The sequence below is a fragment of the Falco biarmicus genome, chromosome 5, assembly GCF_023638135.1.
Source record: "Falco biarmicus isolate bFalBia1 chromosome 5, bFalBia1.pri, whole genome shotgun sequence".
NCBI lineage: Eukaryota > Metazoa > Chordata > Aves > Falconiformes > Falconidae > Falco > Falco biarmicus.
In genome coordinates, this window is record NC_079292.1 from 23,599,050 (window position 1) to 23,626,921 (window position 27,872).

The following is a 27,872-nucleotide window of genomic DNA, read 5'->3' on the forward strand; positions in this document are numbered from 1 at the left end:
TGTTGCTCTGTGAGGCAAACCCAAATGAAATGGGGTTGACTACAGCAACAAACATCTTACTGTGAGGTTGTCCTCCTTTTGTCTGATGATGCTCAACTTGGCTGACGTTCATAGAGCCCTTTTTCTACCTTCCCCACTCCCAGACAGCCCAATATAAAAGGTGTTACAAAGCGGGGTGGCGTTTCACAGAATAAATGCCAGCTGTCTTCCTGTATGAAAAGCGCAGAAAATATTGGTGGAAAAGACCTGTGAGATTCTCTGCTCCCCTTGGGCCAATGTGGAACTGTTTCATGGCATTGTTTGCCTCAGTCCTCTTTCAGTTTAGCTTTAATGGTCTGCTGGAATAGTAGCAATGAAAGGTGAAGCTGAAAGCACAAATTTCACTGTGTTTTGCTGCCAAAACAAGGAGTTGTTCCCAGGTTCCTTCTGTAGCTCTGTGAAACAGCAGCAACATTTTCAACCTCCTTGGGCTGAGTGATTTCACTGTACACATGGAGGCCAAGCTGCAAAATGTATCTAGAAGCCCCCTCTCACCCCCATCCTACAGGTGCACAGAAAATTCCATGTAGCATCCTGTTGTATGTGACTCCTGCAGATAATAAAGGTCTGCTTTCTCTGTGCTGTTGCTCTAGAGGGGTAGGGGAGCCCCCCCAGGGTCACCATGGGACAGCGGGTGCTGAGACCACTGAGGAACCACTGAGGACAGGGAGGAATCCCTTTGAAAGCATTGCCAAGTCAAAGGCTTTTCTGCAGGCGTAAACCAGGGAACGCTGCCTGCCCTGGTACGGCCCTCAGCGGCTGGCAGCAGGCGGGGTGCACCTGTCTCAAAGCAGGAAAGGGACCTTTGCACAGGAGTTAGCAGGGCTTACTGAAAAAGCTTTAGATTTGAAGGGGGAAAGGGGTAAAACCAGGCTTATTAGAAATATGCCTGGTGGCAGCACACCAGTGTTTAGGGTCAGGGTGCTAGCAAGGTCCTTCAGTCTGCTGTCTCAGTGGAAGTAGGGGATGGAGATCCATGCAGCAGCAAAGATACAAAGGTTAGTGATGTGTTAGACTGAGAACGGTCACACAGGAGTTAGGGCCTCTCCCCTCAGAAAGGTGGTGGGATCGATGGCCCAACTGAGGTACATCTACAGCAATGCCCACAGCATGGGCAGCAAACAGAAGGAGCTGGAAGCTGTTGTGCAGCAGGAAAACTGTGACACAGTTGCCATCACGGAAACATGGTGGGATGACTTGGACAACTGCAGTGCTGCGGTGGATGGCTGTAAATTCTTCTGAAGAGATTGGCAAGGAAGGAGAGCTGGTGGGGTAGTGCTGTATGTCAAGGAGTGTTTTGGTTGCCTAGAGCTTAATGAAGGTGATGATAGGGTTGAGTTTTTATGGGTAAGAATCAGGGGGAAGGCCAAGGCAGATATCATGCTTGGATTCTGTTATATACCACCCAACCAGGATGAAGAGGCAAACAAAATATTCTTTAAGCATCTGGGAGAAGTCTTATGATCATCTTCTTCTCATGGGGGACTTCAACTTACCAGATGTCTGCTGGAAATACAACACAGCAGAGGGGACAGTCCAGGAGGTTCCTGGAGTGTGTGGAAGAGACCTTCCTACACAGCTGGTGAGGGAGCCAGCTGGGGAAGGTGCCCTGCAAGACCTGTTGTGGGTGAACAGAGAAGGGTTGGTGGGTGATGTGGTGGCTGGAGGCCGTCTGGGGCACAGCAATCATGAAATGGTAGAGTTTTTGGTTCTTGGAGAAGTAAAGAGGGGGGTCAGCAGCACTGTTACCTTGGACTTCCCAAGGGCAGAGTTTGGCATGTTGAGGAACCTGGCTGACAGAGTCCCTCGGGGGCAGCCCTGAAGGGCCACAGGGCCCAGGCAGGCTGGATGTGCTTCAAGAAGGAAATCCTAAAGGCAGAGGAGCGGGCTGTCCCCACGTGCCGAAGGACAAGCCGGCAAGGAAGGAGGCCGACCCGGCTGCACAGAGCTTTGGGGGGAGCTCGGGGGAGGGGGGGGGGGGGGAGGGGAAAGGAGAGTTTGTGGCCTTTGGGAGAAGGGGCAGTCAGCTCGGGGGGCTGCAAGGGTGTCATGAGGTTGTGCAGGGAGAAAGTGAGAAGGGCCAAGGCGCAACTAGAACTTCATCTGGCCACTGCCATAAAAGACAATAAAAAGTGTTTCTATAAATACATTAGCAACGAAAGGAGAGCTGAGGAGAATCTGCACCCTTTACTGGATGCGGGGGAAGCAGCGACACAGGCTGAGGCAGAGGCTGAGGTGCCCAGTGCCGCCCTTGCCCCAGTCCTTAACAGTCAGAGCAGTTGTTCTCCAGGCACCCAGCCCCCTGCGCTGGATGGCAGGGATGGGGAGCGGCATGGAGCCCCCGTAATCCAAGGGGAAATGGTCAGCGACCTGCCACACCACCGAGACACACACACGTGTACGGGGCTGGATGGGATCCACCCGAGGGCACTGGGGGAGCTGGTGCAAGTGCTCACAGGGGATCGGGCCCCGCCAGCGTGGGGCTGTGAGAGGCAGGTCCTGCGTGAGGAGCCCCATCTCCTGCTGGGACAAGGGGACCCGCTGGGTGGCTGAGGGAAAGGCTGTGGCTGGCGCCTGCCTGGGCCTTAGCGAAGCCTTTGGCACCGTCTCGCCCAGCATCTCCTGGAGAAGCCGGCTGCTCCCGGCCGGGCCGGGGGGGGGCTCTGCGCTGGGCACAGCCGCTGGGCAGGAGCCCCCAGCGTGCCCAGGTGGCCAAGGGGGCCAGCAGCGCCCTGGCCGCTGTCAGAAGCGCTGTGGCCGGCAGGGCCGGGGCAGTGCCCGTCCCCCTGTGCTGGGCACCGGTGCGGCCGCCCCTCGGGGCCTGGGCTCAGGGTCGGGCCCCTCAGGGCAGGGGGGACGCAGAGGGGCTGGAGCATGTCCAGAGCTGGGCAGAGAAGCAACCCCTTAGCCCTGTCTGCTCAGCCCAGCTCAATACCCACTGTGGAGTTCATTAAAAAAGGATCAGATGCAGACTTAGGCTGAGCTCCAGAGCTGTGTGTGGGGCAGAGCTTTGAAGTGTGTGGAGCTGTAGCTCTCCATGTTGTCTGCGGGCAGACATGGGATGCTGCTGCTGAATCCACCACAGATACCAGAACTCAGCTTTGCATAAACCTAAGGTGGATGCTTTGAACTACAGCTGTAGCTGAACAACAGCCAGTAATACGAATGAAAAGCATGTGGAGATGGTGTTTACCCATTCCTGAGCTTGCTTTTCATCTCACAGTATGGCCATAACCATCATGTCCTTACTCTGTGATGAAAGAAGGCGCTCGGCTTACGCAAACAAGGTGCTCCGAGTGAAGTTATGACTTCACTATAAACTCATTCCTGAACCTGGAGGTGGATTAAAGAGGGCAAATGCTAAGCACATCCTGAAAAATCAGCTGCTCAAGTTGGGGACCCAAAAATGGATGCAACCAACATTGCCCCCTTGATCTTGGATAGATCTTGAACAGCGATTGATGCACCATCCCAAAGCAAAATAAAATCAGGAATCCCACCAGTAAGTTCCCCTAAAGAGCTGAAGTTACAAATGCTGTCATGACACCTGAGCAACAGAGTCTGACTTAAAGCACGGACTTACTTCAGTGGAAGTTGCTGGGTAGTTGCCACTTGAAAAGTCAAGCCATTTGGACATCTGGTTTAAATGTCTTGACCTCCGTCTTCACAAGATACATCTACTATCCCAGAAGGACCTATGAGTTATTGTTCTGGTGTGTTTTACAGGAATCTTGCTAGGCAATTTTGTTCCATTACATTTTCTCATAGAGCAGATACTGTAAGTGGATTGAATTAAATGTTTGCTAGTAGGATAATTACACTTCTTAAGAAATAGGCTGTACTGTCAAGTGGTTTCTCTTAGGCCTAATTTCCCAAAAATGCATCTCCAGGGCTTCGTAAACTGTACTGTTATTTGCCATTGGGCACTTTCATGGGAATCATGTCTTTTCTTCTAACGTCTTTACCTGAATAATTTTGTTGCTTTTATTTTTCTGAATGACGATTACAGGTGTCTTTGTATGCCCCACTGTCCAGTTTCTGTCTGTTAGCTTAAACATTAAGAATTTGCTGTAAACAAACATGACTGGGTAACACCTGCTTCATATCATAATCTGATATTTTTTTTTGAAGGACTGCGTCCAGGCTTTGGTAAAATTACAAGTGCTCCAGATGTGCATTTTGCTGTCAGCTGGCCTAGTGAAATCATTGTTTATTGATAGGTTCCCAAGAGTCAGATAGTTCTCAATCTGCCAAGAAAGACATGCTGGCTGCACTGAAATCCAGGCAAGAAGCTTTGGAAGAGACACTGCGCCAACGCCTGGAAGAGCTAAAGAAACTGTGTCTCCGAGAAGCGGTAGGCAATGGACATTTTATAACCTGTAACACTTTGGTGCTTGCATTGTTATAGCATGCTCATGGTTTGGAGGTGGTGTATAGTTAGAAGAGTGACTTCCACAGTCATGTCTCACAAAGCCCATTGTACAGCTGTCATAGGACATTTCTGCCCCTGAGAAGGGGACCTCATGTCAGCTGGGTAGCCAGTTGGCCTGGGGCTAAGAGGGTGCTCAGCACCCATGCCTGCTGTTTGAATTTGTGTTTGAGATGCATTCAGCCAGGCTTCTTACTGACTTTGGCGGGAATATGCAGCAACCTAAATGGCATAGGAAGGCTGTCATGTGTACTGGTAATCACTTCTGAAATGCCTTTGACTTCATTAGCAACCCCCCCCCCCCTCAGGCTGATACACTGTCTTCTTGGAGCAGGCCTGACCTTACGTGCTTTTCTTCTCCCAGCACGTTCTTATGTACAGCACACGAGGTCTCAGCTGCTCCATGTAGGCTTCCTTCATCCAATAAGCCATGGCCTTGCTGGAGAGGAATGGCAGTGTCATGGCAGACCTTGGGAAGATGAACCACTGAAGTCATCCCAGGACATGCAGGACAGCTCAGGAACTCAGCTCATGACCTTCTCACTCGCCATCTCATTCTTGGAGTACACGGGAGGCTAGTTTAGAGATAAATTTAATGTTTGGGGAATTACAACCCTGCTGCAGCTGTGCGTGGAGATTAGCAGTGGCGTACACTTGGGTCATTCAGCAATCCTCCTTTGTTTACAAGCCCTAAAAATCTGAATTTAACAACAAATTGTGATATGTTACACAACAGGAAGCTTGCTGCAGACAGTGCCACTGAGATCTTCCAGCTGGTGCTTAATATTTGTTGTGTGTCTCGCCTTTGACTAAAATGGGGGAAATAGGTCACTGATTCATCTCATTGCACTTTGTTTCAATTAGTCTATAGTTCTGACACCAACAAGAATAAGTTGTGGAAGATACCTCTCAACAAAGAATGTCAGCAGAAATCTCTGCTGCTCCAGTTCCTGTCCTTCACTCCACACAAGCAATCCCTTCCCACCTGGGAAGTCCTGGTTGACTTCCGCAAACAACTTGTGCTGATATAGGTCACAGGACCAGATGCAGTCTCGTAAGTTCATCGGGTATGGAGCTAAGGTCAGCTGCAGGAACCAGTCGCATGCTCTTCAGGGTCTGATGGAGAAGGTCTGGAGGGCTCTACTTGCCCTGGAGGAATCTGCCACACTAAGCTAACGCTGCCTGACTGCTGATGACTACCTTGCAGCCTTACCGAATGTGAGGAAGACTTGTGGGGAAGATATGTGCCTGTGCCACAGTTGCAGGGGCTCACAGCCCAGTGCCTTCGCTTTAACCTCAGCCCTGGCTGTGGAGCAGCCTCAGGCACTTCACAAGCAATTGGGATGCAGGCAAAAGCTCCTGCTGGGGCATGGAGCCGGTGGTAAGGAGAAATATCTCCTTAATGTGCTGCAGCAAGTCTGGCCAGAGCCCATCTGTCAGCACCTTAAGAGCTGGTAGAAAGTGTTCGCGCTTTCTGTAGATGATCCAAGAGAGGCAGTTGATGGACACTTGGAATCTGTCCCTGTCTTGCAACCCTACAGCTCATCCATCAGCAGCCTGTAGTTGGAAGTATTTCCTCTCAGGCTGCCCTTCATCCTTTCTGCTTTGGTGTGGAAATGGCCAAAACAGAGGGAGAAGGTGGCAAACCAAGAGGTAAAAAAGGGTTAATAGTGGGGGCATAATCAAATAAGCATGGCCAGAGCCATTCCTAACAGTGGCATCAGGTTACTTCGGGCCATCGCTACTCCAGTTACTTATTAATTTAGATTACATTTCAGGACCGTGCCTGTGAATACTTTTCAACTTATGGAGGCAGCATAGTAGCCCACATTAATTTTGTCTGGGCATTTTACAAAAGATATTAACTCTTTCCCCACTGTCCTGCTTCATATTAAGTTAGGGGTTATAAAGAAAATATCCTTATTTCCCTCAGGAAAGGATACAGGAATCTCTCTCTTGATGCAGTGCTCAGAGCCATGTCTCACTAGAAGGAGCACATTTTGGAAGAAAAGCTGAAATAACCCTGCAGGGCTGGAAGGGGCAACACAGAATGGGACTCCGAGACATCGTGCCTCTCACAGAAGGGGGTTGTGCGCATCAGTGTGCTGCAAACCCATTTTGTTGGGAATTGCTTAAAGGAAAGATTTGAAAAGGCCAGGTCCTTGTTTCCTAGTGACCTGAAAAGAGTAGAAAGAAAAACCCCATTAGGGAGCGGGGGAGAGGCCAGGGCAGGCAGGGGCCTGAGCTGCACACTCACATTAAGGTCAGCTGCTGTTCTTTGGGATTCAGATGATTTAGTTTACTCTGCCAGCTGGATCCTCTCAAGGCTGATGCTAAGGAACACAAAAGCCTTTTGTCCTTCGTGGGGAGATTTTGAGTATAAGGAGTTGGGTTGTGCTCCTAGTGAGGCTCCTGCCTTTTTCTGTAGGCATTTGAATGCCTTCAATTCAGAGATGTGTGGCTGTATTGTGTCGCCCAGGGGAAAACCCCCACAGCATTAACATCAGCAGTGGCCCTCACTGCTTCCTACGTTCCAGATATTCCTCAGTCTTATGGAGTTCACTTCAGATTTTGAATAAATCTTTGCAAATAACCTCATCAGTCTGAGAAAACATTATCTAATATTGCTCCAAAGCCGCCCATGACATCACTGGGGCTTGGAAGGGGGTCTGATACATGAAGTGTTATCAGACAGGTAAATGAGGTACCAGGCACTGCTTTTAGTGACCGTTTTGACTGCATTCCTCTCGGACACATCATGAATCAGGTGGGAATGGCTTTCTGTGCGGGTCGTAACCTGCCCGGCTGTTGCCAGTGGGGCTTTCTGACTCAGCAGACCTGCATCCTGCATGAAGGCTCTCAGATCGGCTCACCCCCTCTCAGAAGCAGCTACGCAGATAGAGGCTCTTCTTTCCAGCTTACCCTGCAGCAGAGATGAAAGCATGTGTGCTACAGTCTGTTTACCTCAGGCCCCAACGCCCTAGGGATGGGCACCACCTACAGACCTACCCTGGGCAGGCCACAAAAATCTGTGAAGAAAAGTTCCCCACCCTCAGTGTCAGGTTCTGGGAGGAGTTCACAGGGCTGGGTGCTCTCCTGTGCCTTCATCAGCTGGCTGAACTGGGTATATGTTGTTAATGTGTGCCTGTCATTTTATGGTCACAGTTCAAGAGCAACGTTGTACTTTGCTGCAGGATTTCCCAGATCACCAACAGCATTTTCTGCTTACAGGAGCTCACAGGAAAGCTACCACGAGAATACCCGCTAGACCCTGGGGAGGAGCCGCCAATTGTAAGGAGAAGAATAGGAACTGCCTTTAAACTGGATGAGCAGAAGATCCTGCCTAAGGGAGAGGTGAGGCTGTGCCCTTCCCTTCCAGCCCTGTGTCCCAATGTCAGGTCTCTAAGACGTCACCATGCATCGCATAGGAACCACAAGTCCTACAGTCATCTTTACTTTAGATGACTGTAGTTGGTCACTGGTGCCTTTATATATATATATACATATATATATATGTATATATATACGTCCATCAGTATGGGGAAGCAGCAAGAGAGTTGGTGGCCTTAATTCAGGCTCAGAAGGTGAGGTGAAACGCTCAAGGTTCAGCCCTGGCTTTGCTAGAGGTAACAGAAATAGCCTGGGTGACCAGTTGGACCATGACAGTCCCAGGCGCTCTGGTGACCAAGTGCAGGGACTTGTGTGAGGCGGGGAGCACATCAGGAGCCCCTTGAGCCATCTGAGCCCCACTGCTACCCTGTGTTGTTATTGCAAACAGCCATTTGCTTTCCACTTCGGTAGCGATCCGAATTCAAATCTCCCTTCACCAGGGAGAAAAGCATCACAATTATCCATCTTTGCCCTGCAATAGTAAGATGAAAGCATTTTGCTCCCCAGTCCTTAAACAAAAGAGCCTTCATGCCTACCTATGGGGAGCTGGAATTACGTTTTTCTAAGTTTGCCAGGGAGTGTTTGTTCTCTTCTCTTGCTCCCACAATGTGCTGGGTCAGTGCCCTGAACCGTGGCTGTGAAAACAGGCCTGCAGCAGCTGTAAGGCGGGACCGGATTCACAGAAAAGCTATTGTCTGCAGAAACGCATTTGTCTCAAGACACTTGTGTATATTCCAGTCTTGAGTTTCCTTTTAGTTTTGTAAGAGGAGAGAACGAAGCTGGTGTGACTCTGTGGTTTAAGGCTTGGTTCAGCCAGGGAATTAACTGTTTGTCGTTTTGTTGGCATTTTCCTTCTGCTGAAAAAAATAAACAGCTGGAGCTCTTTAGTTTTGTTCTCAATGGAGCCTGGGAGAGGAATTCCACTGAAGTCAAATATTCATGAACTAGCACATCTAATTAAGCTTTTCAAAGGGAAAGCACGGCTTAGATGAGCTATTCCTAAAACCCCTGCAGTCTGTTGGCTGCTCAATTATAACCTGATCTCCAGCTTCCCCAGATATTACTGCTACAAGGCAGCTTTTGGGGCCAGTGGGTGAGGAATTTCCTTACTCCAGTGGCAAGGTTAGGTGGGGAGAGAGTGAAGGTAAAGCAGCTCCTCCCCATTGCAGGCACTCTGCCTTTTGGCATCAGCAATCCAAACATGCTGACTCAGCTTTTCTCTACCTCCCTTTTCATCTGTCAAACTTTAAGACTGTGCTGAAAACCATGAATTTCTGTTCTCAAAGAATGATGTTGAGCTGTGTTTATTTGGCTACCCGTTTGAGAGCATTTAGAGAGGCCAGCGATGGTTTTCATGGGCTTTTCAGCAAGTGCAAGCACTAGAGACTCATTTTAAAACAAAAGGTGAAATACTCTCTCAGTCGCATAAATTCAGGACTGATATTGCCAACTGTGACAAGGATCTGAAGCAAGGCACTGCCATCTGAAGACAGATGATAGCCCTCATTTTCTGAGGCTTTATTTATAGGGGCCTCACTGGAAGAAAAGAGACAATTATGGCCAGGAGGAAATTTAATATGTTTTTTTCTAAGATATACTGAATGATTTAGAACTGAATTGGTGAAGGTCTGAAATGACAGCTCACATCAAACTCACTGTACCTTTAGAAAGAGCTTTGACAGAGCAAGACTTGCAGGGAAGGATCCTATTGTACTGCTTGGTAATTAGCTCTACCTGGTCCATAGTTCGTGACTCTGGGAAGGATTTTACTAGAAGACAACAAATCAGGTTCCAGGCCTTAAAACTCCATGGCGTTAAATTCACTTTTAATAAGTTTGGCCTGATAGAGCTTATAAACTCTTCAAAGCAAAAAGGGATCTGTTAAAAAGATGGGGGTGGGGGGTGGGGTGTCAGTCTTCAGTAAAGTGGGGGAAATGATAATTACAGTTTTAAGGCAATGCTGACTCACCACTGACAGCGAAGGATTTTTTTTTTTACGCCAGAAGCTTGGAATAAAAACTTCAGAGAACAACTTCAGTCTGATTAAATCCCACAGCATCAGCTCTTGCAGCCTATGCTGCTGCTAAATGAAGAGAAAGGATTTGAATTTGCATTAAGGGGATATCATGAATATATGGCTGTCAGTGCCTGTGATCTGAACTCCCACCATTCACTAAAAGTAAAAAAGCTTGTCAATTTTTCCTTAATTTGCAATGTACTGTGTTCCCCTTTCTAGCAGACTAACTAAAAACTCCGTCAAGCTGGGGAAGGTAGCCAGATCCGTTGCAGATTAGCAAATACCTTTGAAGGTCACAGCCTGGTCCCAGTGCAGACCAGGAAGCTCTATATCAGCTTCTGCATTGGCATAAATTGGCCTAAGTCCCTTGACTTTGGGGACAACTGAAAATAGGTAGGTAGCTTCCGGGGTACACCTGGTGGCATTTAAAAACTCTGCTGAGACCCTGCAAGGGCTAATGTTGGAGGCTTTTTGGCATATGGAAAGCTTGCTGTTACACACTGCTCACTCTGAAATCACCCTCCTGGCTTGTAACTCAAGGAGACAATTTTCTGGTGCAATCAGTTGCAGCAGCCCATAATTACTTCAGTTTATACTCTCCTCTGGATTTTGACAGCCGTACACCAGGGAGGAATTAGCACATCTTTGGCTTTTCTACCCCAAAGAGTTTGGTGGGTGCCAAGCAAACCTGTCAGAAGGTTAAATCTGTAGCTTTGCACCAATACCTAGCACTGATATCAAATGGGGCTCAAATATGGAGACAGGAAACAGGGAGAAGGAGCAGGTGGGAGGCAGGTGTTACCCATAGATGGGTGTAAAAGGATGAATGTGTTAGCAGTAGAGCACCACCAAAATAGGCCATATTGAACTGCATGAAAAGTCAAAACAGCACAGCAGGGTTAGGGCCGGAGCACCCATGTCCTTCTTGCGTGGGTCATGCCTTCCACCAGCTGTGCTCTCAGGTACCTGTGTGAGTGGATGAAGGTGAAATGGGTATCAGATGAGGGGAGCAGTGTGATCACGGATGCTTTGCTGGTGGAGAGCCTTGGTTGGAGGCCACTGGCCAGGTTCAGTGGGAGTTTCCCCATAGCTGGGCCAGGAGTTTGGTGGCAGCCAGAATCCACTTGCCTTTCCCCAGGAGGCAGAGCTGGAGCGCCTGGAGAGGGAGTTTGCCATTCAGTCCCAGATCACGGAGGCTGCCCGGCGCCTGGCGAGTGACCCAAACGTCAGCAAAAAGCTGAAGAAACAGAGGAAGACATCCTACCTGAACGCACTGAAGAAACTACAGGAGATTGAAAATGCCATCAATGAGTATCGCATCAAATCTGGAAAGAAGCCAACCCAGAGAGCCTCCCTGATCATAGATGGTAAGCAGGACTTGGCACCCACAGCATCACAGAAGGGTCTGTGGAGGGTAGGGAGAAAAATTCTTTCCTTGAGGCACACATTTCCCCTCCCTCCTCTTCCCTCTGCTGTCTGGAGGACTCCACGGGTGCTGGCAGTCAGGCTGCCCTTTCCCATACCAGTGTGCTGTCAGATGGGTGTCTGGCCTGTGCTCCATGCATTAGAGACGTGCTGGTTCACAGCACAAGAAGCAGCATCACGCTGCAGATTGTAAGCGTGTCAGGAAAGCAGACTGTGCTTCCTTTGTTCACCTATAAAATCACTCTGTTAACATCTCCTCCGGAGTGGTGCTGTACAAATGTAATTAATGTTAGCAGATTGGGGTGAGCTCTGTAGCTGAAAGGCATCTTTAAAATCAAAGTGGTAGCAGTGTCATTGCTGTGTTCAAATGCTTTTTTTCTTTTTCTTTTTTTTTTTCCCCCGGTGTAATTCTCAGGGCACTTTATGGTTTACTAAGTTGTTGATTGGTTTTTCATGAAATCCATTAACTTTCTGCTGTGGTTCTTTCTCCCTTGCTGATTTTGCCCTTTCCCTTTGACTTGCAGAGCTTTTCTTTGTGCCTCTGTAGCAGGAACTGAGATTAGAGCTGCTGTATTTGTGACCTGGGTACCAAGTTGCGCCGCAGTCAGGGATAACAGACAGCCACGAGGACATGAGATGGGGGAGGCAGCTCAAATGTGTGCACGCCAATGACATGAGAGCTTATCCTGCTGCTATAGAGGATGCTCAGAAAATGTTTCCCAGAATTACACCAAACTGGTACCTAGTGTGAGCCTTTAGTTAGCAACAGGATGAGCATTTTAAGAAGGTAGAGATCAAACCCAGAATCCTTAAGGCCAGGGATATAAATCTCAGCAATGGCACCATGCCATTTTGTATCCTCTGGGGATCTCAGCTCTCAGCTGTGACTCATAGTCTTAATCCTCATTAATTGAAAAGAATTAGCAGTTCCTTGAAAGGCAGCCTGCTAGCGAGAGACCTGGCCTGCAGCTCTGCCCTGCGAGACTGAGAGTGGGCTAAGTCTTTATAGGAATCCTGCCTCTTGGCTGTGTGAGGAGGGAGATGAAGACTGGGTAACTACTTAAGGTTAAGACTCAGTGGATGAAGATCACGATGCAGTTCAGCACTTGGTCACTGTGATTCTTGGGACCATCTGACCATCTTTATATTCTCTTCCCTTCAGAAGGAAACATTGCCAGTGAAGACAGCTCCCTCTCGGATGCCCTTGTTCTTGAGGATGGTATGTTGGCTGCTAAGTATGTTCTAGAGGGCAGGAAGGAAACAGGTGGGGATGTGTGAACTCCTGATTGACACTCAAAATGGAGGAACTGTTCTGTATAATCCACTCGAACATCCCAACAGCAAAAATGCTTGGTTTCCCATGACTCTGCCTTGCAGTCAGACATCAGGCCTGGAGCAGCCAGTATTGCCATGGTTACTGCTCTGAATCCTTTCAAAAGACAGTCCCAGAATGGCCCCTGATTTTCTTCTAAGGTTTCAGTTGTTTTAATGCATCACATACTCTTGCTGGCCATTCCCTTCCAAAATGGGAATGTCAGCCAGTGCACTTCTGAAAGTCAAGTCTTCAGGTTGATCCTGAACACAGCCAGGGGAAGCGGGGTGAAGAAGCAGGCTATGGAGGTCCCCCAGGGTTGTGCTGCCATTGGAGGCATCGCACAGCCATTGCCTCTCTCCTTTCTTCTCTTCACAGAGGATTCTCAGGTCACCAGCGCAATATCCCCTCTCCAGTCCCCACACAAAGGACTCCCTCCCCGGCCACCCTTGCACAACAGGCCTCCTCCTCCACAGTCACTGGAAGGCCTCCGCCAAATGCATTACCACCGCAATGACTATGACAAGTCCCCCATCAAACCCAAGATGTGGAGTGAGTCATCCTTGGATGAACCCTATGAGAAGGTCAAGAAACGCTCCTCACACAGTCATTCCAGGTGAGCCGGCTATCTTGAAGCTCCGTCACAGGGGTACCCTCTGCTCAAGAGGGATGGGTGTGAGCCCTTTCAAAATTTACAAAGCCGTCCCTTACCACAAGGAGACATTTAGGTGTTTTGGCCAATAGGCATCTCATAAAAATAGTCTGCAGCCGCATGACTGCAGCTTGGTATCTCAATGTTATTTTAAAAAACATTTAGAAAGGAAGGATGGTGGATCATCTGAGGGCTTTGACAGGGCTTGGCCTTGACCTCCAGCTACCACAGAAGCACAAGTTCTGGGACGCAGCTGAGAGCAGCAGCTGACCCAGCTCCCGCTCACCCCTGCAAGATCACAGGCACATGCCTGAGATCTGGAAAGAGGCGTGGGAGCCCCTTCCCCAAATTCCTGCCCGGGAACTGAAGCAGGGTGTTTGCTCTGCAGCAGTCACAAGCGGTTCCCCAGCACCGGGAGCTGTGCTGAGGCAGGAGGGAGCAGCTCGCTGCAGAACAGCCCCATCCGGAGCCTTCCGCACTGGAACTCCCAGTCCAGCATGCCATCAACACCGGATCTACGGGTACGCAGTCCACACTACGTCCACTCCACGCGGTAAGTCTTCCCAGCTCCAGTCTCATCCTCCTTCCCCTGAAATAAATATTCTTTGCTTTACCCTTCCCCCAGGTCATGAATTAATTCCCAATCCAGGAAAGGACACAAACCAATCCTATTGACATAAGAGGCTCATGTACCGTTGCCAGTAGGGAATCTTTCCTGAAATCACTTCAGATAAATATGATCCTGCCCCTCATCTCTCCCTCAAAGTAATTAAGCTTTTCTTCCTCTGGGACCTTTCATCTCAGGGACTGCTTATAGGTGCTACCAACCCCATGCCATTTTTAAAAGGGATGTGGTGCTATGGCTAAATTCTGCAGTAAAATTCCTCCATGGATCCAGCTGGAGAGAACACGTTGTTTCCTGTCTGATATAAGATGTTGGGTAGTGTTAATTCTCTATCATAGATAAAATGTTTGCACAATGTGTGATCTTATGCGGAGAGAAAACCTGTATAAAGCACTCCACCTGAGGATCCAGGCAGCAGTGGAATAAGCCCAGGATTGGCAGATGAAAGAGCTGAAGGGTGTACAGGAGGTGATTTGATGTGCATTGGCCATTTGACTCCAATTTTCTGCAGCTTTTCTACAAACTTCAGCTTCACTGCTATTTTGCCCTTGTGGCAAACGCCATGGACACTGCAGGAAGCAGAGCTGAGACAAAGCTGCGTGCTGTTAGGTATCCTGCCCTAAGGGGAAGTGCTACCATCATTTAGCTCTGCATAAATCAAGAGTCATGCCAACACATCAGGCAGAGATGATACAAGGCATTAAGGCCCTGGGTTCAGTTTGTTACAACTTTTTGGCTGAGAGTACCTTTCAAAAGAGTGCAATGTTTGTTAACGCTGGAGCCAAGCTGTGTGAGAAATGAGCCTGGCACAGGGCTTGAGAAGTGGCCTTGATTGGGTAGGGGCCGTCTGGGTGTTTGAAACAACTATTGCTTAGTCCATGGCTCATTCATGAGCTGCATGCCTTGGCCTTGGCCATCCATCATGTGGGTGTGTGACTCGTTGCAGGGTGTTTCTGCTCCTTGAAGGGATGGCTGAAGCTCTCCAGACAGCTGGGGTGAATAGGGACCACCCAGACCTGGCAATGAATAGACCCCCTGTAAACTGCAGTTCAGGGTAGTTGCCTGAAGGGCTGTCGTGCCCTGACAGTCCTACACGTGCTGCCCGTGGCTGGGCCCCAGTAAAACCTAGCTGCTTGGCAGAGGCGACTTTCTCAATGGCCCATGGAGAAATCACTGCATTCTGGGCTAAGTATGGGCAGTCTGTCTGTCTCACACCAGGTGGATTGTACCCGTGCAGGGCATTCGTGGGCCACTTGCAAGGGAATCTCACCACCACTGAGGCTAAGATCTTGGGATCTGCAAAGCTGGAGAGAGGCGACCCTGGTAGCACAGGGATGGTGCTGATCCAGCAGCTCTGCCTTGGGACTGCACCAGCAAAGCTGGGGCTTGAGGCCCCCCAGGTTTTGCCCTTCAGACTGAGCCTTTCCCAGGGTGGCAAGCCACAGGAGAATTGGTTGAGCAAGGGTTTCTGTCCCACATGGTGCTGCAGACTGAATGCCACCACCAAGGAGACTGGAGAGCAACAGGAACAGGACCTAATCTCCCCAAAGCCTGCAGCTGCGAAGCTGGTTGCTTTGCAGACAGCAGCACCTCGCCGTGCTGGAGGGGTACAGGTTTTCAATGCCCTCAGATTCCTTTGCTTTGGAGCTGGCCTTGAGTGCAAGGGGATGGGAGTGCTTTGTCCTGTTGACTTACCAGCCTGGATTTTTTTCCTGGTACTTGCAGATCAGTAGACATCAGCCCTACCAGACTGCACAGCTTAGCTCAGCACTTTAGACACCGGAGCTCCAGTTTGGAGTCACAAGGCAAGCTCCTCGGCTCGGAAAATGAGACAGGGAGCCCGGATTTCTACACCCCAAGGACTCGTAGCAGTAATGGCTCTGACCCCATGGACGACTGCTCTTCCTGCACCAGCCATTCCAGCTCTGAGCACTACTACCCTGCTCAGATGAACCCCAACTACTCCACCCTGGCAGAGGATTCCCCATCGAAAGCCAGAGAGCGGCAGAGGCAAAGGCACAAATCAGCGGGCAACCTGGTCTCTTCCAATTCAGGGAGTATGCCCAACCTGGCTGCGAGGAATGGGACGGGACACCATCGCGTCTACCTGCACAGCCAGAGCCAGCCCTCCTCCCAGTACAGGATCAAAGAATATCCCCTGTACATCGAGGGCAGCTCCACACCCGTGGTGGTGCGGAGCCTGGAGAACGACCAGGAGGGACACTACAGTGTGAAAGCACAATTCAAAACCTCCAACTCCTACACAGCGGGGGGGATGTTTAAGGAAAATTGGCATGGGGATGAAGTGGACTCCGTCAGGCTCACCCCCTCCCGTTCCCAAATCATAAGGACTCCATCTCTGGGCAGGGAGGGCCATGAGAAAGGCTCGGGTAGGACTGCCGTGTCAGATGAGCTGCGGCTCTGGTACCAGCGGTCCACGGCCTCCCACAAGGAGCACAGCCGCCTCTCGCACACGAGCTCCACTTCCTCAGACAGCAGCTCCCAGTACAGCACATCTTCGCAAAGCACCTTTGTGGCACACAGCCGGGTCACGAGAATGCCTCAGATGTGTAAAGCGACATCAGGTGAGAGCTGGGCCTGGGCAGAGGGGCAGACAGGGATGGGGGCTTCATGCAGCCTGGATTCGTGTCAGGCGTTACACGCAACCTGGAGAGCAATGCCAGACCATAGCATGTTATCTTGCCTTCACAGGCTGCGCACCAAGCCTGTAGGCATAACCCTGCGGGGCAAGCTTTGTCCAAGACACTCACTGGGTGAGAATTTTTTTCCATGGAAATCATCACTTTGCAAAGATGCGGTCAAAAGACAGGGAGGGACCTGCTGTTTCCAGGTCTCTTCTCACAATGCAGCTGGGTTTTGGTTGATGGCACTAGGGGCTGAACGTGGAGAAAGCGTGGGGGGGTCACTCAGTAATTGCAGCGAGGGGAGCAACGAAGCAAGTGGGGACTCGGCATAGACTAGGAGAATGCATGTCCTCACTGAAACACCAAAAGCATGGGAAAGGTTAAGTGGGGAGGATCCCAGCCCCTCCACCCCCTGCTAAAATGTTTGGGCGATGACATCTTTCTGCACTGCTGGGGCATGGTTTTCCCATGCAGCTCCAGTACCTCTGCTGATAATACCCTGAAATTCAGAGCACTTAAGTGTGTGGTATTATGCCTCTCTGTCATGTACAGAGCTTTGCACTCCTCTGTGCTGTTAATATTAAATGGTAAGAAAACAGCCTAAATCCATTAAACTGAGGAGGCCACTATATGTTGTGAAACAATCCAAGGTTAAATATTTACTGGCCATCAGTCACTGCTGGACAAGCCAGTGTGGACAGATCAAGGACTTGCTGAAAAAACTGAGTCTGGCCCCACGTGGACGGGCTTGCTGGTTTATCAGAGCTTTGCACTGTGCCTGTTGCCACCCTTCCACATGCCTCAGCCTTGGCGCGGGAGACACCATTGCTCCGATCTCGCTTGCCCTAAGCCCTCGCAGCCTCCCTGAGCAGACCAGCGCGTCGCCCACCCGTGCTGGCTGTTGGCCTTCAGACAGCCCGGCATGGTGCCGGCCCATGGCGATCACCACGCTGGCAGCAGCGGGGCTCGGTGCTCACTGCCAACTCCAGCATGGAGTCAGAGCGGCAGTTTGACACCAGGCTCCTCATGGGCCATCAACAGCTGCCTGGGAAGAGGTTGATTTATGCGCAATGCCAACACTCGTAGGAGGCCCAGATGTGGACCAGGACTCAATCAAGTAGCTGCTGCACCCATCCTGTGTCTCCACATGAAAAATCTGTCTTCCCCCACTTTGATTAATGGGCATTTCCGTTCCACCCAGCAACAGAAAATGCTTGAACACTGGAAAGCTTTGCCTTGCTTAGTTTTGGAAACCATACAAGTTCAGTTAAGTAATCTGAAAAGGAAAATGCTGGGGTTGGGGAGAGCACCTAAAAACTGCTGTCAGTCAGTCTGTTCCCCCACCCAGCTGGGTCTTTGAATCTAAATGTGCTATCTGGGCAGCACAGTGTAAGTGTGTTCAGTAATCACAGCTTGTCATGGCCAGTTGGCAGCACAGATTGGTTTTGCGTTCAGACTCAGTTCCCAATTACAGCTGAGGGAGGATACTGACCTCAGGAGGTCAGCTCCAAGGAGTAGATTAAAATTTGGTTTTCTCTTCAGATGTCATTTGGCAGCAGCTAAAGAATTTAACAGCATGGAAGGGGATGCCAGTAGAAACATCCATCGTTTTAGCTGATTAGCCCTAGCCAGTAGGTCTCCCGGACTTCATGCTGTCCTTCAAAGAGGATCCTTCTAGGCCCATATTACATTTGGAGGGTCAACACTATATGGACTTGAGGCGGAGGAAAGATTGGTCAGGTGGATTTCTTAGCTAGACCCTTCACCAGGGAAAGTCCTCCAAGAACCACTGCCAATGGTACATTTTTAGTCCAGATTGCTTCTGCCTTCACTGAAGTAAGAGAATGTGTCCTCTGGTCCCACAGCACAGTGTCAGCAAAGCCAGACTTCAGCCTTTTTACAAATGCACAGTGAAAGGTAGCTGTAGCTTTTGAAATCTTCAGAGCTGTCTTCCTCCTTTGCACAAGAAGCAGCGTGCTGGTCCAGACTCTCACCACTGCCAGCACTGGCTCCTAGGGACACAGCCCATCTCCCACCACCCAGGCTAGGCTCCTGCAGGTCAGGTCCCATGGAGCGGCGCAGGCAGGCCCCGCAGCCGCCAGGAGAAGGGTGCTGTTTCCCAGGCAGCTCGGGAGAGGCTGGGTGGCTGTATTCAGCTGGAGGCCGGGCTGAAACAAAGCATTCCTGCAGAGCTGAGGACGGATCCAGCCCGTGACACGCAGCAGTGTCAGCAGTAGGCTGGCTGCTCCTGTGCCGCATGCGGGCACAGCCGTCCAGGAACAGGCTGAGGTCTGACTCCCAGGTTGTGTTTGCTCACAGCCAGACGTGTTTCTGCTGGTCCGACCAGCTGATGCTTCTGAACCGCCCTAACCCTCGCGCCCTCACCTCACCTCACCGGTTCTTTTTCTCCACCCTTTGGTTTTCAGCTGCCTTACCTCACAGCCAGAGGAGTTCAACGCCGTCGAGTGAACTAGCAGCCACGCCACCGGGCAGTCCCCACCACATTCTCACATGGCAGACTGGGTGAGTGTGTGGGAGCGGGTTAGGGAATTCAGCTCGCTCAGTGCCACTCAGAAAAACCTCCCCACACACAACCAAAGGGAGAGCACCTCTATGGGGAACATTTTCCGGGTGCTCCATAGCCTACACCTGCACAGAGCATGTCCAGCCTGCCACCCATGCTCTCGTAGTGGTGGAGCTCTGGTTTAGGCTGACCAAGACATGGCCGTGCCACCTGCACCCAGCAGCACTGCTCCAAGCAGTGCCGAATCCACAGGGAAAAAAGCCTTGCAAGTTCTTCCTGCTTGGAAAGTCTCCTTCCTCCAATTTTCCGTATGTTGAAACAGCTGATCTTTTTCAACCGTGGCATGGCATGGTCCAGACCAAGGAGATCTTTCCTGCAATGGCAAGGTCAGGTGCCTACCATATTTGTGTGTGCAGCAACCACATTTTTCTGCTAGGTTTTCCCTAGCAATGTGTCTTAATGACTACTAAGGTGTCCTTTTTCAGCTACCACTAACTTAAAATGCTTTGCCAAAGCATGAGTGAGTCATTACATGCAGGTAGCCATTACTCATGTAAATATAATAACTGGGTTCTTTGGCATTTCTTCATGGGGCAGGGAATTCCAGGAGTTAACAAAAAGTCTTTTGCAAGCTCCCATGAGTATTCTCTAGCGATCTCCTGTAATTCTGTCCTGCCACATGAAATAAAGATCATTTCCAGATCCCATCTTAGCTCAGCACATCCCAGATCTTTGCATCTAAAATGAGTTTGGTGAGATCAGCCAGAAAGTTTCAGACTACAGTCCTCAAAATACCATAGGCCCCCAAGCAGGAAAACAGGTATGATCCTCCAAGTTGTGAATTGGGACTGGTAACTTTGCGAACATTCCACTGCGCAGCCACCGGAAAATCTTATGTACTTTAATTTCTTCTGGTCACCTGTGACTAAGTTTGACCTCTGCTTTCACTCCAGTACTGTTCGTGACTACAATTTAAAATGGAGATGAGGAGAACCATAACCACAACCTCCTTAGGCCTACCTTGGATTTTAAATTCACACATTTGACGTATAGCCTCACATGGTCTTTGCATGTGCTTCTAGCTTTAGAACAGGAGAATTTTCCTGTTCCCATTTCATAGAAAGTCAAGGGATGACAAGATAGGCAAAACGGCAGCTGGCTTTACCGTACACCAAAGTTTCCACTGTTAAGGGTTTAAGCCTAGACTCAAATCTTAGTTTCATTCTCTACCCCAATCCTAATTCTTCTAAATGTCTCCATGATGATCAGAAGTAAAACTGTCGAGCAGCCAGCTGAGAAATATGTTTGGAAAATTCCAGCATTTCTTATTTTTCCATTCCAGAAAACTCCTGCATGCTGTCTCTCATAGCAGAAAGGCATCAAGCCAAATTCTCAGCTGGTGAAAGTGAAGTTATCTAGATTCATAGCTTAGATTCATAGATTAGCTGCACCAACAACCAGTGCAAAAAGAACTGGAAACAAATCAGCGCTTCTGTTGTGCCTGAGCATAACACCCAAGGCATATGTATAAGTACAGTAGGAGCAGATAAAGTTTGCCATTAGATGCAGAACACAGACTCCCCCGCTGTGCAGGAGCAGGCTGTGCCCTGCCCACACAACCCAAAAGACTGACAGTGCTCCCCAACATGTTTTTGTGTCACTAACTTTTTCCACAGATGATTCATCAGCTTGTTTCCCCACTGGATTAATAAGCTCGTAACAATGTCTGTGTCACTTCTTTTCTTTAACATTTCCTCTCTCCTCTTTCCTCCTTTTTGCTCTCCTTTGTTCAGAGAAGCAACAGACAACTCACCCACTATGGATGAGTCTCAGTCTCCAACCCACCAAAGTACTGATGAATAGAGGTATAGTAAGGGAACGTTTTGTTCTTTCATCCTTCTGCCTTATAGTCCGTGAACACAGTGCAAACGCCCGGCATCCCGCTGTCCCAGAGGAGCAGCCCTTTTAATTGTGTGCCTGTTTGTTGGGCAACAAGGCTCCCTTCAGCTCTTGGAAGAACAACTTGAAAGCATCTCCAAGCCCTCTCTGTGCCTTCTCAGCAAGTGTGTGGCTGTGGCGCTTTCCCCTGCAAAAGAAGGCTTCAGGCCAGCCCGCTCTGCGTTCGTGCAGGGGTTGAACAGGCACAGGGAGCAGGCAGTAGCGGCAAATTTGTGGCTGGGGATGTTTCAAAGTAGTGTGGGCAAAGCGCTGTGGGGAGAGCTGGGGAGCAACGTGGTGGGGAGACGAGCTCGGGTAAGGGGGGGCCTTGGAGGACCCAGACTGAGCTCCCGGCAGCACTGCAGCCGTGGCACCAAGCGCCCCTTTCTCCTCTTTCCCTACCGCAGAGCAGAGCTGTGGAGCAGAGGCTGTTGGCAGCAGCCAGCTTTCATGGAACGAGGAGCAACCCTGGCCCAGTTCCTGTGGGAAGACAGAGGGGGAAGGATAGAGGGAACAAAAAAACCCTCAAAGTATTTCTATTTTAATTAAACTGCTTCCCTGTCTGACACCCTCATTTGAATCTACAACCATTCACAGCTGGCATCTGTCAAGTATTTCAAGCCCAGCTTTCCAGAGATAACCCATAAACCTCCCTACCCTGGCACAGAGCTGGGAAACAAAAGGCTCTTTAACATGCAGATGGTGATGCCCTTGCTCAGGTTCCTCCCAGACACCAGTCCCAGGGAAATCAGGTCGAAAACAGAGCAGAGGGAGCAGGAACTGCCAGGCTGCATCAGATGTGAGATCAGTCCCGAGAGGTGGGGAGGGAGCCAAGGAAGGAGTGAGAGTCCCACAGTAAACAGAAAGAAAAGGCATCTCCCACTTTTGGCCTCAAAACAACCTCTGCTTTGGAAGTTGGTTCAAATCAAAGTATGAGGGAGAGACATCAGCTGTGAATATTATTATGCAGATATAGCAGCCGCTTTTTGAAACGCCAAGATTTTGACCTCCTCTGGCAAGGAGCTCTGCAGATTAAGCCAGGAGCTGGCCCTGATTGGAGTTCTTAAGACAAATAGCAAAGAAAATGCTCATGAACAGTCTCATCTGCTCAGTACAGGCAAACAAAAGCCATGCCACAAAAGACGCAGGAGCTTGTCAAGGGAGGTGCCCCAAGGTGAGGACTAGGCTACCAACAACAAAACCACAGTCCTGTCTACATTGGAACCCTCCCACTAGCCATTTCCTAGCCCACCCCTGGAAAGCCATGTCACTCTGAGCTTGCCAGGTGATGCACAAGCCTCTGCCCGGAGCAGAAGTGCTACAGGGAAGCGCCACCACCCTCCTCCTTCCACATTCCCACTGGGTTACATGGTCTATGGCTGAGAAGGCTGCTTTTAGGACTTGCTCCGTGGAGAGTAACCTACTGAAAAGCTCTATACCCCAGCTTACTACCCAGCAGGAAAGCAAGGCAGAGCCCCTTAGGCAAGGCAGGGCGCTGCTGCTGTACCAGAGAGGGAGGAGGCCACACACAGAGAAAGTGGAGGCAGGTGTGGTGCCGCGTGTGCTGGGATGGACACAGCCGGTGGGGTCTGCCGCAAGCTCCTGTGCCCCCCCAGGAGCCACTCTGCTCTCCTGCGGCACATCCCACCAGCAGCAGGCTGAAAGCACAGCCGCTCTGCCTGCTGCCATCCCGGCATCCAAAGCTCAGGGCACCCTGGCTGCGAAGGGGCTGCCAGAGCTCGGCGTTCCCCTGCCTCCTCGCACTGGGTTTGCCCCTTGCAGGGGCAAACAGGACTGCCGGGTGAGAGCAAACTGGGTCAAAGCAGGGTCCTGCATGCTGAGCCCACCCCAAATGTCAGCTCTGGGGGTACCTGCAGAGTGCAGCTGGGTCTCTGAATATCCTGCATTCCTTTCCACCCATAATATGATGTTTTATGCCCATGGGTGAATTTCCAAGAGCCCTCGTTGTCCTAACGAAGTTTCCTTTCACCTGCAGGAGCTACAACGATAGCTGTTTCCTGGATTCTCCCCTCTATCCAGAATTAGCAGATGTCCAGTGGTATGGGCAGGAAAAAGCCAAGCCTGGGACTCTAGTGTGAACCCCTGACCTCAAGTTAATCACATCAATGCCATTCTGAGATCACCGCACTGCCTCTCATTTGCCTTACCCAGATGCACTGTCACCCAGCACCAGCTTCAACTCTAAGCACTTTTCTCACGATGCAATTCAAGACGACATTTACAGAACACTGGCCCTGAGACATCCACCACGACAGCGACAGCGACGGACCGCAGCGCATCCCATTGCCAGACTGGTGCACGTCCCTCCTACGGCCCGCAGGGCAGCGGGTGCAGATGAGCAGCCATCCCCACAGTCAGTCGGCAATCTAAAAATTGATTTTCCTTTGAAACGATGTAAGCCTTTCAAGGCTTACATCAAATCTTATTGTTCTGCGGCATGTAACAGCAGTAAGATTTCCATGACCTGAGATCTGAAGCCAACAGAGTATTAGTTTAAGGGGGGGGGATGGGGGATAAAATTGGACAGAGGCTGAGAAATGGATATCATAGTCCTGAAAGTGCGTCTCTTATGAAACAGTAAAATCCCGTCACTTCAAAGATGTGTCAGAGTCTTGCAATCTGATCTGCGCTGCCAAAGATCGCCACGCCAACGTCGGCAGGATGAGTTTGCTCAGCAAGTTCCAGCTAAAGGAACATCTCTCATTTAACTCAACGGCAGACACAACCACCTCCCGTAAAACGGCATTTCCTTCGTTGCTTTGAGTCCACCTACATGCAAGTCCAATAACTCTGTGTGCTGAAGACGCACTGGAGGTCTGGGCTGGTATCACAGCATCGCTGGCTACAAGCTACTATGAAACTGGACAAACAAGGTTTACACAGGCATTATCAAAAGCAGAGGCAAGCACTGCTGCTCACAGCATCTCCGTGGCTGGCAGGGGTTGCACACCAATACATGGAGAAGCTGGGGTTGCGTTGGTTGTTTTTCAATACTCTGGTCAAGATAGAAATTGCCAAGAAACCTTTCCACAAACAGACAGAGCCAATAAATTCCTATCGATTTCTGCACAAAGCGTGAACATGAAATCAAAGGGAAAGCACATCACAATCTAATTGACACAGTAAAGCTGCATTAACATATCTGTTCCACTCATCTTCCCTTCGTTAGCACCAGTGTAGCAAAGGGCTTGTCACCCGGTTACTGCTGTGTGGGAGAACCAGTCTGTCGGGAAATGGAAAGGCTTCCATAGAACAACCGGCAGACTAGGCAAATCTTCCCGTTGCAAGAAGCAACCACAAGAAAGAGAAGCAACTAAATTAGGTGTTGGACACGAGCAAGAGCTGCCTGCTGATACCAAAAGGAATTGTACAAGAGCGTCATGGAAGGAGCTGCAAGTTTACACATACTTTTGAGCAATGCTTTATACATGTCAAGCCATGGAACTTTAAAAGGCCTCAAAGACACTTTTATAACGAACAAGTGCACAATCTAGGTGGATGTTGAAGCTGGCACATCTAGTCTTCATTGCGGTGCTATGCTGTTTTTATTGCCACTAGATGGGGGGAGGTACCCGGCCTTCCCCCGTTTGTGCGTGCAAACGATGATTTCCTATGGGAAAGGCATTAAAAGAAACGGCTGGAGGGGGTTACTTTGTGAAAAGCAGAAACTGAAGTTAGCTTTGGTTTAAGGAGAAAAGGAAAAAAAAAAAAAGTGAGTGTGTGTGCGCGTGTTCCAAGAATAACAATAGCGTCTACCAGACAAAGTAGGGCGAAACCTTTAAAATTAAACACCGCGACTTGGGGGGCTGCCACACCTTTTGGTATCAAGATTGCTGGAAAACTGCATTCCAGGCTTTAAAAGAGAATGGGTTCTTAATTGGGCTTGGAAAGATGATGGGGTTTCTAAAAATTTATGCAAGCAGCTCATGTGAAGACCTTTCTGCCACAGATACTAGAAATGTTTGCTTCAGTTCTCTGCGCTTGCCTGCTGTGCCGCTGGCGTGCATCGCTGGTCCAGGACAGGGAGGTGGCAGCGATGGGCAGAAATGCTGTTACTTGTCCAGGGAAATCCACGGCAGAGCCAGGAAGGGAACTCTTCCATGTTCACACATGAAGCATAACTGCATTATCCTTCTAGGGGTGGGGGCGCATACTTTTTTATACTGGCAAGGGGGTTTTAAAGGTGGCCATGCAGGCCTGGCACTGCTGGACCCACACAAAGAACCACCATCGGAGCACATCCCCCTTCAACGGTAATCGAAGCCCCCTAACCGACTGCTGGAAGAACAGACAGCGGTGAGATTGCACCCTTTATCTAGACTTCACCATCTCTTTGTGCTTTGGGGTCTTTAACATGGGAATTATTTCAGGCTTCTAATTGGATTTTTAGCTGGATAAGAGATACTACCGATTAGTGACATTTACTGATAAGATTCAGTAGCTAAAGTGAAAGGATTAAATAAGGACCAAATTAACCAGCAGCGAGTAATTTAGCCCATGGATTTTTAGGGGCTCTGAGCAACTGTCTGTTTTCTTTTTAATTTCACTGGTAAGTGGTTTTGGTTTGGGTTTTTTTTTTCTGTGTACCTTCTTTTAATTAAAAAGAATTCAACAACAGCGGCACTATGAGGCCTCTGGGCACCACAGGAAGAAACATTAATTCCTCTGAGACCAGATCCGCAGTTTTGCAGCAAAGGTTAAAAGGTGGCAGCCCTGAAATTAGGGGGGGGGGGGGGGGGGGGGGGGGGGGAATAAAAATGGTTAGCCTGAATTGCAAACAGGCTCGAGTAGAGAAAAAGCTTTCTAGAAATGGATTGAGTTTTGCTTTGTGTTCTGCTTTTCTGTTTTGCAATCAAGGCACACGTGAGCAGCCAGTCTGGTAGTAAAGACAGATTAAGTAAAACAGGTTTTACTGTTTAGCTCAATTCAATTAAACACAAATGTACATAAAATGTTAATCATATGAGATTAACATATTTAAGTATAACATGGAGGGGCATATACATAGCTATTATATACAAGCACTTGACTACCAACTTAACCCCTCCTTTACTTTTTTATTTTTCAAGGCTCCATCTGACATAAAGCCACAATTGCGTTCTTAGCCTACATGTCTGACGCTCCCTCTGTTCAGCCAGGAGCCGGGTGTACGGTCTGTGCACTGGGCCATGCTGGGAGGCAGGGTTTATTTTTAAATGATATTATATGCAGTCGAGTGTTGAAAATGTTGAAACAGTCCAATTTGTTTTCACTCTGTATTAGTTTTAGTTTCAGGCATAGCCGATCCCCATTCAGGTGCTATCAGATGACCAGTTACTGCTTAGTTAACTAGATGTAAAGTTTTACATATATATTAATGTCAATAGTTTTATTACAAGTTGTGTAAAAGGGACTCTCTAGTTTAAAAAAAAGGAAAAAAAAAAAGAAAAAAAATAGGTCTCTCCTGAAATTGACTTTAGAGCATGGGAAATGATTTTACTGGATTCTGTTCAATTGTAATCAAGGAAAAAAAATATGTATGTTGTAGAAAAAGTTGCAGAATTAAAAAAGATCTGCTTTTAATTTATTCTTTTTGTATTAAGAATTTGTATAGTTACCTTTACATTTTGCAAAACGGTGTTGTCAACACTTCCTTATTAAAGCATTTTCAAAATGAAACCTTGCCGTGGTGTTTTCAGGGCACAGCGCCTGGGCAGTCCTTACCCTGGTGACCACACCACCACATCTGCGAGACCCTGACTCCAGATGTGTGCACAGCTGGCCAGGTGTTCCAGGAGGGACGCACTCCTTTGCTGTCAGGGGGCCTGACTGCAGGCAACGCAGGGCATTCCCCTCCCAAGAAAGCCCATCATTCAGAGATCCCCTGGGGTTCAGCGCTGGTGCTCAGCAGATCCCTGCTGGCTCCATTGCATGTTCTCTCACACACCGGCCCCAGGAGGCATCCAGGGCAGTAAGAAATGGTTCGACTGACTTCCCGCCCCTGTAGGAAACACAGTCTTGAAAATATGTTCATTTTTAATGCACATAGCTTGAAATAACGCTCACTTACCCGAGTTGGGTGCTAAGGGGCTGCGTGGCTGTTCGCAGCACGCCAAGGCCCGTAGGACAGGCTTGATGGCCAGCACTCTCACCCCTGGTGCGGTGAGGAACTGCCTACTCCTTGCACTAAGTTCCTGAAGAAACCCTCCTTGTGCCTTCCATTAATTCCTGCCGTCCAGGGAGCTCCCTTCCACACAACAGCATCTTTTCCATCACCCACCCAATCCCCGCACCCTGACGCCCCAGGAAGCTACCAGCCGTGCCAACCCAGAGCCAGGAGGCCATCCCCACCGCCACCCAGCATCGCTGCGTGGGGGGCAGCCTTGTGTCATAAATCCCCGGAAGGGTTTGGCATGGGACAGAATGGCAACGATGACATTTTTCAGACATCCCCCTAACTCTGGGACTTTGGTTCAGATTTATCGCCAGTGGCTCCAACACCGCTACAGGCAGCGCTTCAAGCTCTACACCACCTCAGGAGCCGTTTTCATGACAGCCTGCTCCAGGCCCGATACCAGCCCTGGCACCCCTGCAGCAGCCCTCCGGGAGGGCACCATGCTGTGTGCTCATCCCCTGGGTCCGGGAGGCGGGGTGCTCTCCTCCCCCCAAGGAGTGAAGCCATTTATATCCCAGCCCAGCTCATTCTTTGGGCAAAACTGGATCTATAATCATAGGACGGTTTGGGTGGGAAGGGACCGTAAAGGCCATCTGGTTCCACCCCTGTGCCACGGGCAGGGTCACCTCCCACCAGCCCAGGTTGCTCCCAGCCCCATCCAGCCTGGCCTTGAGCACCCCCAGGGATGGGGCACCCACAGC

General features: G+C 49.7%; 1 protein-coding gene across 7 annotated transcripts in view; it reads left to right on the forward strand.

The window, feature by feature from the left end:
* Nucleotides 1-26,675, forward strand: part of FRMD4A (FERM domain containing 4A) — a 386,216-nt gene extending 359,541 nt beyond the window's left edge. For 6 of the 7 annotated variants that reach the window (XM_056339185.1, XM_056339186.1, XM_056339187.1 and 3 more), the window contains 9 exons: nucleotides 4,260-4,393; nucleotides 7,700-7,822; nucleotides 11,014-11,242; nucleotides 12,463-12,519; nucleotides 12,991-13,228; nucleotides 13,653-13,817; nucleotides 15,615-16,474; nucleotides 18,961-19,057; nucleotides 22,993-26,675. In XM_056339185.1, the coding sequence (XP_056195160.1) occupies nucleotides 4,260-4,393; nucleotides 7,700-7,822; nucleotides 11,014-11,242; nucleotides 12,463-12,519; nucleotides 12,991-13,228; nucleotides 13,653-13,817; nucleotides 15,615-16,474; nucleotides 18,961-19,057; nucleotides 22,993-23,095 (2,006 nt within the window). In that variant the 3' untranslated portion in view covers nucleotides 23,096-26,675. Of the gene's footprint in view, nucleotides 1-4,259; nucleotides 4,394-7,699; nucleotides 7,823-11,013; nucleotides 11,243-12,462; nucleotides 12,520-12,990; nucleotides 13,229-13,652; nucleotides 13,818-15,614; nucleotides 16,475-18,960; nucleotides 19,058-20,851; nucleotides 20,924-22,992 lie in introns of all 7 variants that reach the window. The other variant, XM_056339183.1, reaches the window with a different exon arrangement.
* Nucleotides 26,676-27,872: the final 1,197 nt, after the last annotated feature.